The 19,503-nt window shown below is 46.1% G+C and overlaps 1 protein-coding gene across 11 annotated transcripts in view; it reads left to right on the top strand.

Annotated features, from left to right (window-relative positions):
- LOC111862945 (trithorax group protein osa) overlaps nt 1-19,503 on the top strand; it is a 278,921-nt gene that overhangs the window by 136,122 nt on the left and 123,296 nt on the right. For all 11 annotated transcript variants that reach the window (XM_023848824.2, XM_023848822.2, XM_023848820.2 and 8 more), the window contains exons 3-4: nt 13,023-13,409; nt 17,318-17,380. In XM_023848824.2, the coding sequence (XP_023704592.1) occupies nt 13,023-13,409; nt 17,318-17,380 (450 nt within the window). The remainder of the gene's footprint in view (nt 1-13,022; nt 13,410-17,317; nt 17,381-19,503) is intronic.

Genomic DNA, 19,503 nt, shown 5'->3' with positions numbered 1-19,503 from the left:
GGGGTTGCTAGGCAAAGCCCACAACAATACGGACAGTGACTGGTTTTCTATATGTCCGACTCTAGGTTACATAGGAAGATACAGTTACAGTTCTACAATTCTGGTTCAGTGTGTTCATTATTGTTATTATTATTCAATTCTTGAAACGCAAGTTCGTCTGTGTATACGGTGCAACTGTAATAAATACTATAGGACAGTTCAACTAGTGGTTGTCTCTTCATATGACATCCCACAAGGTATACAACGGATGTGTGGAAAGCCGTGGACTTTGGCACTGTGTGTGTTAGTGTTCCGAAGATGCAGAGTTTGCAGTGTTGAGTACGGCTGCACCCACTGCTAACTTGGTATCACTGTTCTGTAACGAAATGTCAGTGATCTTCCCAACCTAGAAATTCACATAGTCATGTCGATGAAAGATAAATGTAGTAATTTGATTTGTCCATTCTGGTCCGTCACACTAACATTCACAAAATAGATAACTTACAGTCCAGTGCGACACACAGGTTCACCACACTTCGGTCTTCACTCGCCTTACATGTTTCGATTCAATAGAATCATCTTCAGAGGCGCACCAGTACGAGCAGGAAACAGTCACATAAGATTTGACGTTATGCACTAAGGTTATAAATAGTCTGATATATTGGGTTTTTGGACTTTATCCATCGTCCTGGTTTTTAAGATAACTAATAAAAACACGACGTTTCGGAAACTGGATCTATTTCCGTTCTCAGGTGAAGGAAAACACCTATTCTGTTGGGTCCGTTAGAAAGAGCTAGCCTCAATCACTGGACAGTCCGCTGTCACAAAACATGAAGATTATAAACACCTGAGACCAGGCTAAGTCCATGAGAGCTAATAAGAAAAATATTCATAACAAATTGTTGCAAACACATACAAGCGAGGAACTAGGATAGATAGATTTGTAGAAATTTATGCCACGAAACCAAACTCATAACCAACTCCATGACCCCACGGCATGGAATAGAAAGAAGAACTAGTAACAAAAACTAATAGTGTCTAACTAGCGTCAACAATGGAGTAAATCACGTCTATCTAATTTAGAACTTAATAGAAATGAATAAAAGCATATATCACGTCATACAGATCTTCTATGTGAATTGGTGACTTCATTGCTGATAATGGGGATCCAAATGGGAGAAAAGTCCAAACTGGGTTGGCTAATTGGGTTCTCCGAGCATGCCATATGGGCCGCTTCCTTGTATTTCCTATACCTGATGTGGCTTTCAATATCCAAAATCCANCAGGAAACACGTAAGGTTATAAACAGTGCTCACTGTATTACAATTTGCCCTTTTGCATTCACGTTGACGTGTAGATTTACACGTCAACGTGAATGCAAAAGGGCAAATTGTAATACAGTGAGCACTGTTTATAACCTTACGTGTTTCCTGCTCGTACTGGTGCGCCTCTGAAGATGATTCTATTGAATCGAAACATATAAGGCGAGTGAAGACCGAAGTGTGGTGAACTTGTGTGTCGCACTGGACTGTAAGTTATCTATTTTATAAATGTAGTCTTACATTGCTGCGAGTTTTACGAGAATCGATCGATTACTGTCCGTAATATCGATCTCTGTATATCTGGAGTTGAATGAGGGCACAGACAGCTGTAGACCGGTGGGTAGGTTTATGATCTGCTGCCTTAGCAATTCACATTTGTAGAAGTGGGAGGATAGCATTAAAATGCATGCAATGAGTGACTGGTTCTAAGCATACGCTCCTAATTGAAGCAGGGGGGAAAATAAAAAGGGTTAAAATTAATTGAAGCCGCAAAGGTGAAGTTGTACGTTAATGTTGAAATGGATATAAGTGCAACAGCGTGTGGTGTAAATTATTTGATATTTACAAAACTTATTTTTAACAACTGGACGGCGTTAATCCTTTATACTATTGCTAGTGTGATGGACCAGGATGAACCAAGTCAGACAATTTTTTTTTAAATTATTTATGTCCTATTTAACGACGCTGTCAGTAGCTCAAGTTGTATAGCGGCGAATGATACAATGCTTGTACAGTAGTGTATATGTGGAAGGGATTGGCATGGCCTAATTTGAGGTTCTGCCCCGGAATTTGCTAGGAGGTTATACAGGGAAAACTATGACAGTTCTTAGTATATTCTCTCTTCCTGGATCAAGGTTTGAACACGGTTCCACCGCAGGATTGACACTCAGCGGCAACGTTCGTTTATGTTTTATGCTGTCAGGAAAGTTTAGTATTAAAACAGATCTTTGTTAAGTCAATTGTGAGTGTTTAGATAATGGCTGATGATTGGGGTCACCTTGTCGGCCGTTGCGAGCCCAGCTTCCCGCGGATTGGAAGCTGAAGACGACGGTGCAGCGTCGCGGCGCGGACTGAGCAGTCGGCGTCCCCCAGCAGAACATTTCCACGCTGTAACTTACGTAGATGTATGTTGGAAGTGGCTTGGCTTTTCCCAGTTTTGCTGCCGCTAAATGAAAGACGATGTGGATGCATAATCCCGTGGCACAGTGTTCGAATCCCGGACGTGTTGTTGCCTAGCCTGACCGCTTCCTTCCTCGTCCAGGGTTGTAATCAAGCCAGAACCATTCCTGCCGGCGCCCTTTTGCTTTTTTAAGTGCTGTCAGCCCTGTCACTTCTTTTAAAGGTACTCACGTGAAATATCTCACAGCAGTGACTATGCATTTGAAGTATGTAATGCCTCTTAGTATGGTAGAAATCAACCGACGTTTCGAAGGATCATGTCGCCTACATCTTTAATGTCGAAGAGTGAAGAAAGGAAACAACAGTGAACAAGAAGGCGGTAAGCTGTGCTGGCTTGGCCCACTTTAGAGTCATCGTTGGGGTTCTACCGTTCCAGAAGAACCTGCTATTTTTGCGCTTGCAGCCTGAATGTATTTTTCTGCCTCCGCTGTGGAAGCGCCAGCCCTTTCATGAGCTGCGTTTAGAAGCGCACAGCTGCCGTTACGTAAAGACAGCGGCTTCATGCCGTGGTTTATGCCCGTTTCTTTGAACCTGAAACTGCATCCCGGACCGCCCCGACATTTTAATTTTAGTACTGCACCCCTTCTTCCGAATTCATAACCACCCAGCCATTCCACGCTATATAATGCGTTAAATTCAGATGGAGATATATGTATGCGCTTGAAACTACTTTTATTTTAATATATGGTTTGTAGCAGAGGTCTGCTTGTACCGGTTCTCACGATCTCTTCGCTTGCCGATTATTTATTTTTCCTTCTGCCCTGAAGATGGAGGCGATGCGTTCCTCATAAACGCCGGTTAACACCACATCTACACGGTGCCACATCCCAGAAGACTGCTTTCTTCATATTCACCGCCGTGAAAACCTCAAATCTTACATATACCAAATGACTGTTTCATAACAGTTGCATGACTTTAGTAGATATCTTGCCGTATCTCAGTTCGATTCCTGCGTTAAGTAGCAGCGCTAGGTGCCTCTCTTCACTTCTGTAATTCTACTTGCTCGTTCATTTGATCATCTTAATAACATTAGGCAGGGATGTCACATTTTCAATCCTCTTAGCATTCAATTTCTGCGCTTTCAAAAACAAGGTAAAGTTGTCCCTGTAACATGCCTTTGAGGCCCATAGGGTTGTGAGACGTCGAGGCTGCCACATTTGCTAGACAGTCGGCTCACAGATGGCGGTGAAGTCAGCCTCACGCGCCGGCCGCCCTTTATGCCCCCCAGGAAGATTCCTGGTACTCATTTCTCTTAGAGGCTGAGTCGACACCAGGGCTATAGTGAGGCTGGAAGGGTTAGGTCCTGAAAAAAAAATCCAGTCTCCTGATCGGGAATCGAACCCGCGACCTTCATGCTTGTAGCATAGTGCCTCAGCCAACTACGTCACCGCGAGCGTCGATGGAAAAATCCGTTCATCTCATTGGGACTCGAACGCGCGACCTTTATGCTTGTAGCATGGCGCCTCAGCCAACAACACTTACTGGGGGATAGCTGTAGATCAGTGTCTGAAGAATGCTTGCATCTGGGATGTTGCACCGTATATTCTCTGACTACACGGCGTCACTGCCCAGAAAATAGTGACTCTCATTTGGTGCCGCCGTGGGAACCGAATATCTCACACAGTTCAGTGTGTTCAGGTTAGCAGAGAGCAGCAGCTGTTTCCTAGTGGCGTTTCCAGATACATTTTGCTATATCGTCCCTGATGCAGATGGGCTTAGTTACCCAAACTGCGGCGCCTGCGCGTTCAGCACGTGTCAGAACGGAATACGAATCGGAAGTCTTCTGCTGCTTTTATTGTCATAAGGATGACACACGCTAGTCACGTTATGTGCCTTGCAGTAAAACTAGCTCACAGATAAAGCTTCTCCACGGGGGGAGGGGGATCCGCGATGTTACGTCTCTCTTCCTTTGACAAGTGGCAACACTGCGTCAGTGATGTAAAAATGTAGAAGGGGGGGAAGTATGGGAATATATAGTACATTGACCTCGAGACTGGAAGGTCGTCCTCTTTGCTTCCAATCACATACAGTACATGTATATATAGATAGACTATACAAAGTCTGGGTGCAGCTGAAGAGGTGCACAACTCCAGCTGGGATCCAGGCTCTTGTGTGCTTTTTGCGTTGTGGGTGTATTTTGCCTGCTCTTGACCGAGTTTCTGTTTGGAACACACACACACTGTGCCGTAATTATTCCACTGGCTGCACGATTTCCACTCCCGCGCAGAACCTAATGCACAGCGGGCTAAGTTAATTAAGGTGACTTGAGCTCTTGTATACATTATGCGGAATTATAAACTGACAGACACATACAGGCTGACGTCGGCGTCATCGGAGAGACGCGTGCGGTGAATAATAGAACCGCAATCGATTAGCGACTACAAAGAGTATATATTTGTTGCTTTTAAATGGGTTACAGAGTTGTGTCGTAGTAAAGGCAAAGCAAATTTATCCCAGTAACAGGCCGTCGCGGCTCCTATGTTTTTGAGACTAATGAAAGGTAAAGTTATCCCTGCAACAGACCTTATGGTTGTGAGACGTTGAGGCTCCCTTAATTCTCTATAGACAGTCGGCTCACAGATGACGGTGAGGCTGTCAGCCTTACGCGCAAGCTGCCCTTTATTCCCAGGAGGATTCGCAGTACTTATTTCTGTTAGAGGCTGAGTCGACCGCAGGGCCATAGTACGGCTGGAAGGATTAGGTCAACTGAAGAAATATTAGTCACCTTATCGGGAATCGAACCCGAGACCTTCCGGATTTTGGCATAGTGCCTCAGCCAACTAATATACCGCGTGCTGAGGTGTTGTAACATTCAAGTCTGGATTTTGTCTGATCCTCAGTGTAAATAGCGATTGATGATTACTGAATTTTGGGAAGTGGCGTTGTGCAGTCGGGTAGAATGTTTCAGAGGAACCTGTAGCCTCCGTCTGCCCTGAACACGGTTGGTACGCATCTACCAGACTAAACATCTCCAGGGCAGTATTGTTCAGGCACCATTCTTGACGTCAGCTGACAGAGTAATTCTCCCTGTAACAGATTTGTCTCCCAAATGTAGATGCATTGTGTTTTCTGTGAGGTAGGTACTGAATTTTGTAATGCCATGTATATGAAGGTTAAGGTCCCGGGATAACTCGATCAGGGTGTTCCATGGGTTCCCTCGGTCCTTCAACCGGGGCGCAAATCCCTCCTTGCACTGCATGCTTCGCATCCAGCCCTCCCAACGGTAACTCAGAATTTCGCCCTAATGCACGTAGCTCTTCCAGCGTTCAGGCCTTCCCACGTCATGTAAGAAGCCACTATGTATCCTTAGGAACCCGCAACTTTTTCAGGACAAACTTTTCTTCCCTGAATATGTAGGCAGCAGGTTCTTTTCATATGTTCCGGAACAGTAGTACGTTTCTACCATACTACACGGCGTCACATCTCAGGTGGTTGCAGTCTTCATATTCATCGACTTGAGACTCTCACGCCTTCTGTCATATTGTTCTGTCTGTATGACGGCCGGAGTTGGCGCAGAATCGTTATATATCCCAGTGTAGATGTTCTCATGCGGTTGATATCTCGTGTGCCATGTTTCGATATCGTCTGGAAATGTTGGGTTGTGTTTGAATGTAACATGTCGGCATGGACGATATACACAGTAGCTGTCAAGCCATAATACGCCATTTATATATATATATAAAAGTAAAAGTAAGTAAAGGTATCCCTGTAACAGGCCGTGGAGGCCCATAGGGTTGTGAGGTGTTGAGGTTCTCACATTTTATATACAATCGGCTCATAGATGGCGGTAAGGTCAGCCCTACGCTCCGGCCGCCCTTTACCCCCAAGAATATTCCTGGTACTCATTTCTGTTAGAGGCTGAGTCGACCCCAGGACCATAGTGCGGCTGGAAGGCTTAGTTCAATTGAAAAAGTCCAATGACCCCATCGGTATTTGAACCCGCGACCTTCCGACTTGTAGCATAGTGCCTCAATCAACTACGCTACCGCGTGCCCCCTTTATTGTTTTAATTGTCTCTTATGGAAGTTTTAATGGACATAATTATTTATATGGCAGTTCGTGTGTGTCTGTGCTGCATTACCACGGCAGTGGTCGTACCCCGAGCGTAGATTCCGGTAGATAAGTTTCAACTCTGCCGAAGACTGGTTTCGTGGTATTGCGCGTGTTTTTAGACCCGGACGTTTTGAGTGGAAGGCGCAGTGGATTTGGTCGAGGCCACTAAGTGGGGTAAGGATTGTGGGCTGTGTAAAGACACGACCTGCAAATGAAGTGAATCTTCTCTAAAAGACCATACTAGTCGGGTACGGATTGCGTTTTGATCATTTTTGTGTAATTCAGCGCCCTGTTCAGAGACCACCCCTATCACCGACCATTGATCGTGCCTGACATTTACCATTCTCCCTCTAAAAAGGCACACCAGGTAGCGTGAAGGCTTATGTCGATTTGTTAATAATTTAAGACCTCTATTCGACGAGTTGCTGGATAAAGTTGAGAACATAGTTTAAAAGCAAGTTTAAAACTGTAAACAAAATGGCATTAGATTCTGTTCTAAATCCAACAGGCTTGTAACATATTGTAGCATGTAGACCCGTTGCTAGGTAATGACTGTGTAAACAACGCAACCGATTCGTAACACGCACCAATGGACTAACTGGGAAGCGGTGTTCTCTACGTGGTCCGAGCCGAGATGTTATAAGCAGGAAAAGTGTAGAGTTTAGTTAGTGGACAGACTGTGATCTGAAGGCTCCGAGAGCCTAGAGACTCGGGACCAAGAAAAATTGTTTAGTTTAGTGAGTTGGGAGACAGTCTCATCTACTGTCCATGCAAAGTAATGTTGTTAAGGGAAATCAGTTTGTGTAACGCAATTATGTAATGCATATGTATGGTGTTTAATGTACTATACTACCCAAATTCTCCCCCATGTACCCCATATTCCCTGAACAGCTCGAAGAGACCATTTAAGGGTGGAACGATCGCTGGCTTTCTTGTCACCATGATTCTGGACACAGTCGTAACGAGGTGCTTTGAATACGTCGCATCTTCGAGAGAACGACATTTTCTGATCAAAATAAAATTCACATGAGAAACTGCTAGGCCCGAAACACAAGTACCGGATCAGAGATGAAGCCCCCAGCAAAGACTGTGCTACTTGGGGCTGTCTGACTGCTCGAGGATGGATGATGAATCAGTACCCGAAGAAAGTCGGAAAGAAATTTGTTCCAGTGCCCTTTCGTTTACCGCGAATGACGTATGAACCCTGACCACCACGGTCATATGGCAGGGCGTAAACCACCCGAGTTACGGCACAACCAGCGCCATTAAATAATAATAACAGATCGTGTACACGTATTGACACTGCGAGATGAACCAGAAGGGTGTGTCATCCTGCATTCTCGCAGCTGATCAGAGCAGTAAAGGAAGTCAACCTAACCATCCTTACATTGCAGCCTCCAGTACGGCCTTCCTACTTAATTTGCGTTTCTTGACATTTGCCTCACGTGCGCAGCAGCCCATTCAGTCTGCTTTATGGATTTTTCTTACTTAGAAGCGAAGCTGTGCATAGAGTTCACCAAAAGCCTAGGCGTTCCACAGTGAACTACTAACGCACCGACTTAAGAACTAACATCCTCACATTGGGCCGCGCCTTAGCTCAAGCGGTTAGTCGCTGGCTTCCCACCGAGGCGGCCCGGTTTCGATTCCGGGTCTGGTCAAATGGGATTTGTGGTGGACAAAGTGGCGCTGGGGCAGGTTTACTGCGAGTACTTCGGTTTCCCCTGCCAATCTTCATTCCACCAATTGCTCCACAATCACCCTCACCTAACATCTGGGGCTGGTACAATAGGCCAGAAGTGGCCGCAGTACAAGGGACTTAGTCCTACCCCACTAGCAATAAAAATAAAACACATCCTCACATAAAGACGTACACAACACACGCCAAAGAGAAACCAACTCAGTTACAACAGCACATAAGGAAATCAAAGGGAAACATATACAATAAAACTAGTAATAACTTCGTGCGCAAGCATCACTCGTAACCTGTATAAAACATAACGACGAATCCCGGAAGATGTCATCTACAATACACGGCAAGAAACACGGAAACTTAACATCGTAATATATATATATATATATATATTTTTAGCCAGAATTACAAGTATCATAACGATTTTAACAGTTAAGTACTAATATGGACCCGTATTAAGATAATTCAGTGACGAGTGGCGTGTTGAAGAATATTGCCTGATGATGATCCAGATACGGATCGAAACATGTAGTCACTAAACGAAACCTGAGTAGGAGAGTGAAATTAGATTAGTTTAATTTTTGATTAATTATGCTGAAAGCCAAGAAGCCACATCCTGACACACAACAGGACGCAGAGAATGAAGTTAGTTGTTTCTCCCATATAAATTTTTTGTTACCGTGTTCACGGGAGCCCCCAACTGGCCCTTAAGGCAATTGAATCCAGTCCAGACTCTCACATCCCGTTTCTTTAAGATTCATTTATAATACCATCTTTAAATCTGCGACCACATCTGACAGACTGATTTGACTCTCGTAATATTTTTTTTGTCAAGAATGTAAATTAAGCTTCTCATTATGTAATTGTCCCTGTTCTCTTGCTCCCGGTGTCACCTGTGAGGATAACGCTGCTATCTCCTTTCTGTTCTTTGCTTGGCTTACTCTTCGACCCTGAAGATTGAGGCAGTACATTCCACCGAGACACTGGCGAACTTTTGCGAGACTACATGGCGTCGCATACAAGAAGGTTCTCTTCTTGGCGAGTTCTGTTTCGAACTGCTTGCCCTGTCTGCTCCAGGCTGAAACCGGAATAATGGGTTGCAATATTCTAGGGCCGCCTCCTGTCGTGTCGTTCGAAGCCTCGGCTTAACCTATGGTATTTCAGCGGCACGTGTATTGATACCCCGTTGTTAGACCTTGACATCTGTAAGCATGACTATTACGAAATTTATTTGCATCAACTGTTGTGTCGGATAACGGATTGAAAATTCGTCTGTGAATACTGGTCGTTAAACGAGCGTTTGTGTTGAGAATGAAATTTGTTTAGAGATAATATAGTAGATACGTGGATTTATCTGTATAACCAGAACAATTGCTGAATTTGTTACAAAAGGGCTATAGCTGCATAAAAGTATACAAAAGGAAATTTGTGTTATCCCAAGAGGTTCGTAACCAGAGGACATGCAGGCAGACGCACGTATATTTAATTATTTTATGAATTTTTCTAAGTTTGTTATTTATCGAGGCTGTCATCGAAACTTTATAGCGTCCATTTAGATATTTCATGCCAAGAACGTGGCAAAAATAATTTATCTCTTCACCAAAACCTCGTTTAAACCCTCTGATAACCCTTTGAAGCATGCAGGTATTCGAAGTAATATTTACAGATTCACTTCGTACCTCGCAGGAAACACGCTACTTCCACTTTTCAGAGATTAAGAGGTTAATACTTGTGGGGAAATAGTCGCTGTTTATTGTGAGAACCATACAAAACCCAGGAATACAATCATTGGCATGAATGCAGAGCTTCTTAATGTTAGAATGGATGGTACAGATGTTTACCAGCGATCCTTAAATAAATACTCATTTTGGTCTCCTTGTAGTTTCGTATGTTGTACCTATGGCGAGTTTATGCCACCGTCCTGCAGAGTACGGATGAATGGTCACGAAATTTCTTACGTTTATCTTGTACGAGTATTTCAGTATGTAAAATGTGTGTTGGCCGGTCACGGTAGCCGAGCGGTCTAAGGCATGTACAGTCTTCGTTCGCTTCGAAACCAGGATCGTGGGTTCGAATCCCACTTAGGGCATGGATGTTTAGTTTGTGTGTGCGCGTTTTTCTGTGTTTGTGTACAGGTAGAGGCCTTGCGACGAGCTGATCACCCGCCCAAGGAGTCCTACCGAATGTGTAAGATCTAGAAAAACCGAAGTGAACAGAGAAGTTCATGGAGGTAGGCCTAGGCCCACTGGGGCTGTAGTGCCAAGGGGAAAAAAAAAATGTGTGTTGTTATTACGGTACCATGCACCGCAGTTCGAGGTTTGAGGTTATCGCATCGGTCAGTATGATGATTCCGTGTAGCCCTGAATCATCACGCAATCCCGCAATTGGACGCGCCTGTTTATTCTTGCCAGGAGTTGTATCATTTTTGCTCCCAGTTCATCAGTTCAGCTAACAAGTAAGCTGCTTTATAAGTTTGAAATGGGAGGAGGGGACGATTTGTCAGACCCTGGAAATGGGTAGGGAGTGTAATTACCGTGAAGTGATTGAATCAGCTGTTCAGTGTTATGTTTACATTCCTTTGTTTCGAGCTATGACTGACCCAAGAACTGTTAAAAAGTTTTATTTTGAGGTCCTCCGAGTGGTTTGGTACTAAACTGAGAACTGTTAGGTTTTGCCAGGTGCTTCCATTCATTGCTGGGTGAGATGTTCCCTTAGCGCAGTGTGCCGCAGCGTCTTAACTCATGTGTATAGAAGAGTTTCCGTCTTCTGTGACTTAACACCGTGTAGTCCGGCGAAAGTTAACTGACTTTTCGCAGGAATCTATGGCCTCCATCTTCAGGGCCGAAGACTAGAGCAGGCAGCAAAAGCGGAGCAAGTGACTTTCCTTGTTTATGTTCTTTCTTGAAGATGGAACCCATATTATCCTCTGAAACGTCGGTTTAATACCGAACTACCCGACGTTATATCCTATAAGATAAATTTGTTCATAGTCTCCACTATGAGGACCGCAAATCCATCAAGACCTTTCTTGTGCGGATTTTATGGAGTAAAGGATTGATTGAGGAACATAGACTGAGGGTGTTGAGGAGAATATCGGGACCGAAGAGAGATGAAGTGACAGGAGGTTGGAGAAAACTGCACAGTGAGGAGCTTCATAACTTGTACTCTTCTCCAAGTATAATTAGAATGATCAAGTCAAGGAGGATGAGGTGGGTAAGTCATGTAGCGCAAATGGGGGAGACGAGGAATGCGTATATACCACAGGGAAAACCAAGGCGTAGAAGTATAATCAATATTAAAATGGATCTTAGAGAGATAGGATGGGATGGATTGGATAGATCTGGCTCAGGATAGGGACCAGTGGAGGGCTCTTGTGAACACGGTAATGAACCTTCGGGTTCCGTAAAATGCTGGGAAATTCTTGAGTAGCTGCTAAATTGGCAGCTACTCCAGAAGGGCTCAGCTCCACGAGTAAGTAAGTAAGTAAGTAAGTAAGTAAAGGATCGATTGATGGTGTTAAATGAGTGTCATGTTGTTTTTCTGCCTCTGTCTTCAGTGTGGAAGGTACACATGTAGGGAATGGTGGTCAGGAACTAGGACAGCGAGCGAGCAAGCAAGTGGGAGGCAGTGACCCTCAAACGGGCAAAACACTTCTAAAGGAAAGCAGTTCATAATTCTCCTCGGGCTGTCAGTCGAGTCGGTTGGTTGAAAATAACCGACGTTTCAGGGACCACCTCAGGCCCCATCATCTGGGTTCGATCTGGCTCGGCTAACAAAATTTTATTAACAATACTGTCGTTTTTTTTGGGTGGGGGTTAGCCGGGATAGCTCAGTTGGTATAGCGACTGGCTACGGGCTGGACGACAGAAGGGTCGGTGTTCGAATTCCGGTAGTGTAAAGAATTTTCTTAAAGTCTTCCAGACCTGCTCTGGGGTCACCGAACCTCCTATCCAATGAGTACGGGGGGCTCTTTTCTCCGGGAGTAAAGCGGCCAGGGCGTGAAGCTGACCAGTCATCTCCCGCTAGTTCCGAGGTCAAGAAAATGTGGATCTATACATCCACTCCCCCATACGTCTTAATAGCGTGGTGCTTAATAGTTTAGCATAAGGACAGCTTTACCTTACAGTCTTCTGGGATGTGACGCCGTGTAGTCCGTTGAAAGTCAACCTTTCGAGTTTCTCACAGCGATGGTCATGAGAGTTCTCCCTTTACCATCGCTCTGTGGACCGCGCTGAAGTCGCAATCCGGAAAGTGTGGGGGCTTACTTCCACTGCTCTGTACCGTCCGTGGTCTGCTTTATAGGCGTGGGGGTACTTCAGCTCTGCCCTTAGTTTTAGGTCATGGCCAGCGATGGTCATTGTCTTGTTTAACATTTCTACAGTTGTAAGATTTGAGGATTTTACGGCGGTGACTATGAGGAATGCCGTCTTCTTGGTTGTAGCGCCGTGTGGATATTGTGTTGACCGACGTTTCGGAGCACCTGCTCACGCTGGTTCCTCGCTCACGGATTTTCTCTTTTTTCTTATACCATGAAGATGGAGGCGATACGTTCCTCCGAAACGTCGGTTAACAATATCTGCAGGGCGCCATATCCCCGAAGACGGCTTCCTTCACTTCTGCAGTTGTCTGTATGTGCCGCCGGATGCCAGTATGTAATTGGTCTGGAAGGGATGCAGAAGGAAGCTAGTGTGGACTGTTCCTAGGTACTATTCCTGAATGTAGGGACTAAGTAAAACCTTAACCGAGATTCGGTAAGGGCTGTAGCCAAGAGTACTTATATTGTGTTTCATTGGTTGCAGCTTGGATCGCCGTATGGACAGCAGCAACTGGCTGGCGGGGTGTACGGCGACCAGCGGGGCACCTGGGCCCAAAATCAGCAGCACTCCCAGCAGAACCAGCAACAACAGGGCCCCCACCTCCAGCAGGGCCCTCACCCGCAGCAGAACCAACAGCCGAGTCAGCAGCAGCATCCTCCCAACCCTCAGCAGTCCCCAAGTCAGCCCCCGCCACTACAGCACCCTCCACCCCAGCCGTCGCCACAGCATCAGCCGCAACCTTCTCCACAACCCCAGCACCCGCCCCCGTCCCCGGGACAGCATCCGCCCCCGCAACAGTCACCCCAACAGGCGCCGCCCCCAGCCCAGCACTCGCATCAACAGCAGCATCCTCCTCAGCCGCACACCCAGGTAAGAATTGTACGTGTATGTAGGCCTGCCCCAAGCTTTTGAGCATTTCCCTAAACAGTGTAATGTTAGAGCCGGGATAGCGACTGGCTACGGGCAGGACGGCCTGAGTTCAGGTTCCGGTAGAGGCTGACCACTCACTTCCAGCTAGTGCCGAGGTCAAGAATGCCTGGATCTATACATCCACCCCCCATACTTCTTCATGGCGTAGTGCCTAACTAATCAGAGGAACAACTTTATTTAATAGTGACGTGTTTCTTTTGAGGTGGTTAACTAGATTCTTAAATATGATTTCAGGGAAGAAAATACTCAAAGCTTTCTGTCAGTTTTATAACAGGGGAGTGAGTAAGATTTTAAAGGACGCGGCAGTTTTTTTTGGCACTGCTCGGTATTTATAAGGAGTCTCTGTGGAAAAACGCGAGAGTCCTGCGGATATTTGTCGTCCTTTCCGAATTTTCCCGCTGCATGGAGCTGAGTGTCAGTCGGACGTTAGTTTTTCCGCGGGGAAACACCGCCCACACTTTGCGATGCTGGTGTATGTTATCTCGACACGGCCGCACACCCTGGCGGCTCTGATGCCGTATCTTGTGAGATAAGTCTCAAACTTTCTACCGCGTGTTGTTGACGTCAGTCCTGTCTTTTCCTCTGCTTTGTGGTGTTCGGTCGAGCCTGTAGTGAAGCGTTACACCACGTCACATCTTACGGAAAAGTATCTTCATTTTCACGGCGTTGCGAACTGACAGTGATCCTGTGCGGTGGAGCCGGTCAGCGCGTGTCAACGTATTCTAAACACTTCTAGACAAGAAAAACAAACAACGCTGTTTTTTACTGTTCTGTCCTGAAGGCAGAAGTAGGAGGTTTCTCCGAAACGTCAGTAACTCCCAAAGTACGCGGATTCATGTATCACGAGGCATAAGTATTTCCTTTTGTCTTACTGAGTACGATATTTATGGACTTATGTTCACGAACAAAGTACGCAGCTGTCTAAACCATACGCGAACGAATGCTTCGTGGTTTATTAAGTCTCACACTTTATGGGGTCGGAGTTTGTCTCCATGACCCTACGCTCAGCCACCCCGCATAAATTGGTATGCGTATAGTATGCATAAACATTCTAATTTTAGATAATCCTTTGTTGCTCCTACTGATTACTGCTCATTTGAGTTTACTTCTAGTTCACTTTCCTGCTATTCTTAGTCCTCTCCCATTTACCGTGGGACTAAGTCCCTTGTACTGCGGCCACTTCTGGCCTATTGTACCAGTCCCAGATGATAGGTGAGGGTGATTGTGGAGCAATTGGTGGAATGAAGTTTGGCAAGGGAAACCGCCGAAGTACAGCGCCACCTTGTCCACCACAAATCCCACTTGATCAGACCCGGGATCGAACCGGGCCGCCGCGGTGGGAAGCCAGCGACTAACCGCTTGAGCTATGGCGCGGCCCCACCGTTATATTTAATGATGTATATTGTCACGATTTAGGAGTGGCTNCTGATGATGATGATGATGATGATGTAGACAGGGTATGGATTGGATATTGGAGTTATTGACCACTTATACACACGACTGACAACTATCAGCACTTGCAACGTCCTCAGTGAGTTTCTTCTCTATGCCCCTACAGCCCTTTGGACCTTGATCGCATTTTCAGTTTCTTAATCCGTTGCGCAGTCTGGAACTCCTTGGACGGGGGATCAGCCCGTCGCAAGGCCGCTGCCGACACCCAGACATCCATGCGACGAGTGGGATTGGGACCGACGACCCCAGTGTTCGTCGAAGACTGTTCATTCCTTCGACCGCGCGACCCCTCACCGAGTTACTCCAAATATTACTGTACCCACGACAAAAATGAAGTCCAGTCTTCACAGACACCCGTACCGACCTGACTTGGTTGCCCCCAGTTGTCTTTCTTAAAAACCCTCGGCACGGACCACATAGAAACCCCCGTTTCCAACAGTACCTCTGCTGTATGCGTATCCGTTGCAGTGGGAACGTGTTTACCGAGCCGTTGCCTAGAAACTGCTCTACGCGCTATTCGTGTTTTCTGTTCTTCCAACGTACTATAATACCGGTCATTGCCTCAGTGTGCCCAGGCCTCAGTTATCTTCAGATCCCCGTCCCGTCGTGTCTCAGTGTGTGGAGCAGATCCCGGGTTCATTGCACCTCCCTACCCCCTTCGCTCTCGGACGTGAAAGTGCAAAATTCGCGAGACCCGCCGTTAAGTAACGGTTGATGAATAATCGCATCTTCGTCATGAATGAAGCTGGACCGGCGTGTGATGTGGGCAGTGTCCGAGATAAAATTGAGGCAGGTTTTGTGTGTCAGTGTAGAATGAATGGATGCGCCGACACAACAAGGCCGGGGGGGGGAGAGAGAGAGACAGCCAGTGTGATGGGATTTGTAGCCGGTACAGATGGGCACATGTAATGCCACCTTTATTCAGGAGTATTCTCTTTGGTAATGTTCATTCTGCTCTTGGGTCTTTGTTCTGTGTGGATGTTGGCAGTGTTTCCAACGTTTCGGAGATGCATTCTGTTTCCATCTTCAGGGTAAATGTGAGTAGGTGGAGTGGTTGTGCCTCGATCGACTGACTACGAACAAGCCATACTTTTAACATACCACGAGGAACGGGACATACTAGTGAATGTTGCATACAATGGAGAACGCGCTGGCTTCCGACCGTGAAGATGGAAGCAGCATATACCTCCGAAACCTAAGCAACACTTCTTACTTCAGCACAGTGTAAGGACTTAAAAACAGGATCAGGATCAATAATGAACCACCATGAAAGTCTGAAATGAAGAATTATATTTTTTACTCGTATTTCTTCATTGAATTTTTAAAGGATTTGCAGTAGTCGGGATAGTTCGGTCCGTACGGACTGCCCATGTGTTGGACTACCAAGGAAATGGAATTCGATTCGCATCGCGGACAGAGCTCCCTCTTATCAGCGCCCAAACCGGCTCTAGGACGCACCCAACTTACTTAATGGGTTCCGAGGATCTGTCCCCAAGGGTGATACGGCCATAGCACGAAGCTAAGCACTCGTCCCCTCTAACACCTATGTAAAGAATGCGTGGGGCTATTCCTCCACTCCCCACACGTCTTCATAGCGTGGTGTTTAATTAAGCACGAGGACAATTTTACCTTTACTTCTAAAACGTATCCCTTCCAGAGTAAGAAATGGGCAGTCAGTTTTATATCCTGCGCAGTAAGGCCGGAAACTTGGCGTTGTCGTGTTTGCATCCTCTTGGTAAGGTTACCTCATGCCCACTGTCCCTTCGAAACCAGAAATCCGACTTAGCCTCTAACAGAAATGAGTACCAGGAATCTTCCGGTGGGCAAGGCTCACCGCCGCGTGAGAGCCGATTGTCTAGAGAAAATGTGGGAGCCTCGACAGTCTGTTACAGGGGTAGCTTTACCTCCTGCCCCCATTGACCAGGGAAGCTGGCCGAGGTGGTAACATTTCTCACATGTTTTCAGGAGGTGCTCGGTTAGAATCTCGGTCGTGGCACCCACTTCCCAGACGGTTTCACGGTTTTATTTAGTTCATTCAGCCGAATACCTTGATATTACTTTGAAATAGGCCATGGCCGCTTCTTTTCCACATTCTTTCCAGTTCATTATTAACCGTCCAATCATTTGATAGTATCCTGATTGTCTTGTATTCGTTAGGTGCTCGGTTGGAGTCCTGACTGTCTCGTCATTTTCTTCAGTCACTCGTCTCCTGTATATTGCTTTAAAATATACCAGTGTCGCTTCCTCCCACGACCTTCTACTTTATTATTTACCACTCCAGTCACCATCGTTAAACAAAGCTTAAATAAGTAAAATGTGCCCCTTTGCCCGTCCATATCACATTTCCCGACTTTCTTTCACAGGAAATTAATATTAATGTTATCATTTTGTTGCAGCCCCCGTTCCCGAGCCGGCCGCAGCAGCCGTCGACACCAAATGCCCACGCTCCAGACACGGGGGTAAGTTTTTCTTGGTTTTCCCAGGCATCAGAGAATGCTGTGATGTTGGTACAGTGATTCACTGCTCAGTGGGCACAGCCGGACTGCATTGTGTTTATTGATGTGCCGTGGTCGCTCCCTGAGTGTGTTGGAGCTGTTCCAGCACTCTGACGTACATTGCACGCGAAATCTTCAGGAACTAGCGGCTGTACTGTGCGCCGAAACTTCGAGGTATATCTTGAGCACATGGTGAAGGTAAACATGTCGCTGTAACAGGCCGTGGAGGTCCATAGGGCTGCGAGGCGTCGAGGCTCCCCACATTTTCTAGATAATCTGCTCACAGATGGCGAGGTTGTCAAGCCTTACACTCCGGCCACCCTTTACCCCCAGGAAGATTCTGAAACTGTGAATTAAAGTTAACTTATGTAATCATAGGAGGGTTGGGAATCACATCCTTAAATTATCACCGTGGCTTCTGTACATATTGACAAGAGTTCGGAGTAAATGTAATATGTTTGGGCGTTGAAACAGCTATGGGACATAATGCCGTGTAATCGGTTGACTGTCAGCCGGCTACATAGCATTATATCCGAGAAGATGAAACTACTTTTAAGCACCGATGTCAGATGTTCTGTGTTAGGTCCCTGTATAAAGCAGGAAACACAAGAAAGTCGTGTATATATATATATACACACATGCGCGCGCGCCTTTTTTGTTTTTTGGGTGATGTAAGACTGAGTCCACTTGGTACGTCGGTCACTACTGGACTACTGTACCAGCCCCGGATGAAAGATGATGAATGTGGAGCAGTCGGTGGAATGAGAATTGGCAGGGGAGACAGAAGTACTCGGAGAAAATCTGCCCGAGTGCCCCTTAGTCCACCACAAATCCCACATGGCCTGACCTGGACTCGAACCCGGGCCGCCGCAATGAGAAGCCAGCGACTAACCGCCTGAACCATGACACGTCCTTATACGAGTATATATGTTCTTGGGTTATTTAATTCTGCTTTTAATATCGAGGCAATGGGACACGGTAGCTTAGCTGGTTGAGGCACTATGCTACAAGCCGGAACGTCACGGGTTCGATTCCCGAACAAGTCATTAGATATTTTAATTGACCTAATCCTTCCAGCCGCGCTGTGGCCCTGGGGTTGACTCAGCGTCTAACAGAAATGAGTACCAAGAATCTTCCTGGGGGTAAAGGGCGGCAGGCGCGTAGGGCTGACAACCTCAGCGCCATCTGTGAGCCGATTGTCTAGAAGATGTTGGAACCTCGACTTGTCACAACTCTGTGGGCCTCCACTGCCTGATACAGGGATAGCTTTACCTTTTTTTATGGAGGCTATACAGCAATACGTTGATATATAGGCCGTTAGATAGCCCTGCATGTGGGTAGCTGCGTGGATAGTAGGCAGGAAAGTTGTTCATGGGTGATATGCCGGTATGGGAAATACAAGGCTGGGCGTGTCTAAATGTCTTAAGCTGTAATCGGACGGTAAGGGGAGGTGAGGGATTTTGTGAATGTGAAGGCTGTTTGTTTTGGGCGCAGTCTCGTCACTGGGGGCGCCTGTTAAAATCGTTTTGTCCGTCTGTTTGTACGCAAGAAACCGCAGATTTTACGTGAAATTTTATGTAGCGGAGTTTTAATTACAATTTGGAAAGCCGTTCTGTTTTGTTGTTAAAAGGGAGAAACCTTACATGAAGACCTACACGCTTCTGTGTTCCCATCTCGAGCCGAAATGCAGAACATAGGGAAGAATACATTTCTTCCGGTTCTCGCGATACATAAACAAACATAAAGGGACGAGCGCGCAGTCATGTTATGCCGAGAGTACATTTCGAAACTTGAACACTGCGGTCCTGTAGGTTGTAACGCCGCGTATTTCGTATAGGACCCCAATTCCCTGAGGACCATGTCTTATGAAACCAGCAGAGAAGCTTTGCTACCCGGTTCCTAGCTTGACTTAACACTTTGACCCTGAAGATGGCGATATATTTCCCCGAATCGACGGTCTGTTTGCAGACTGCAAGGCATTATGACCCATAAGATCCCCACTCTTCATTGTTACTTCCGCGAGAACCGCAAATCAAACCTTTCGTAACTTATTTCCTCGTAACGTTCCATGAATTTAGGTCGGTAAT

This window comes from Cryptotermes secundus, unplaced genomic scaffold, assembly GCF_002891405.2.
Source record: "Cryptotermes secundus unplaced genomic scaffold, Csec_1.0 scaffold763, whole genome shotgun sequence".
NCBI lineage: Eukaryota > Metazoa > Arthropoda > Insecta > Blattodea > Kalotermitidae > Cryptotermes > Cryptotermes secundus.
This window is presented reverse-complemented; position numbering and strand designations above follow the sequence as displayed.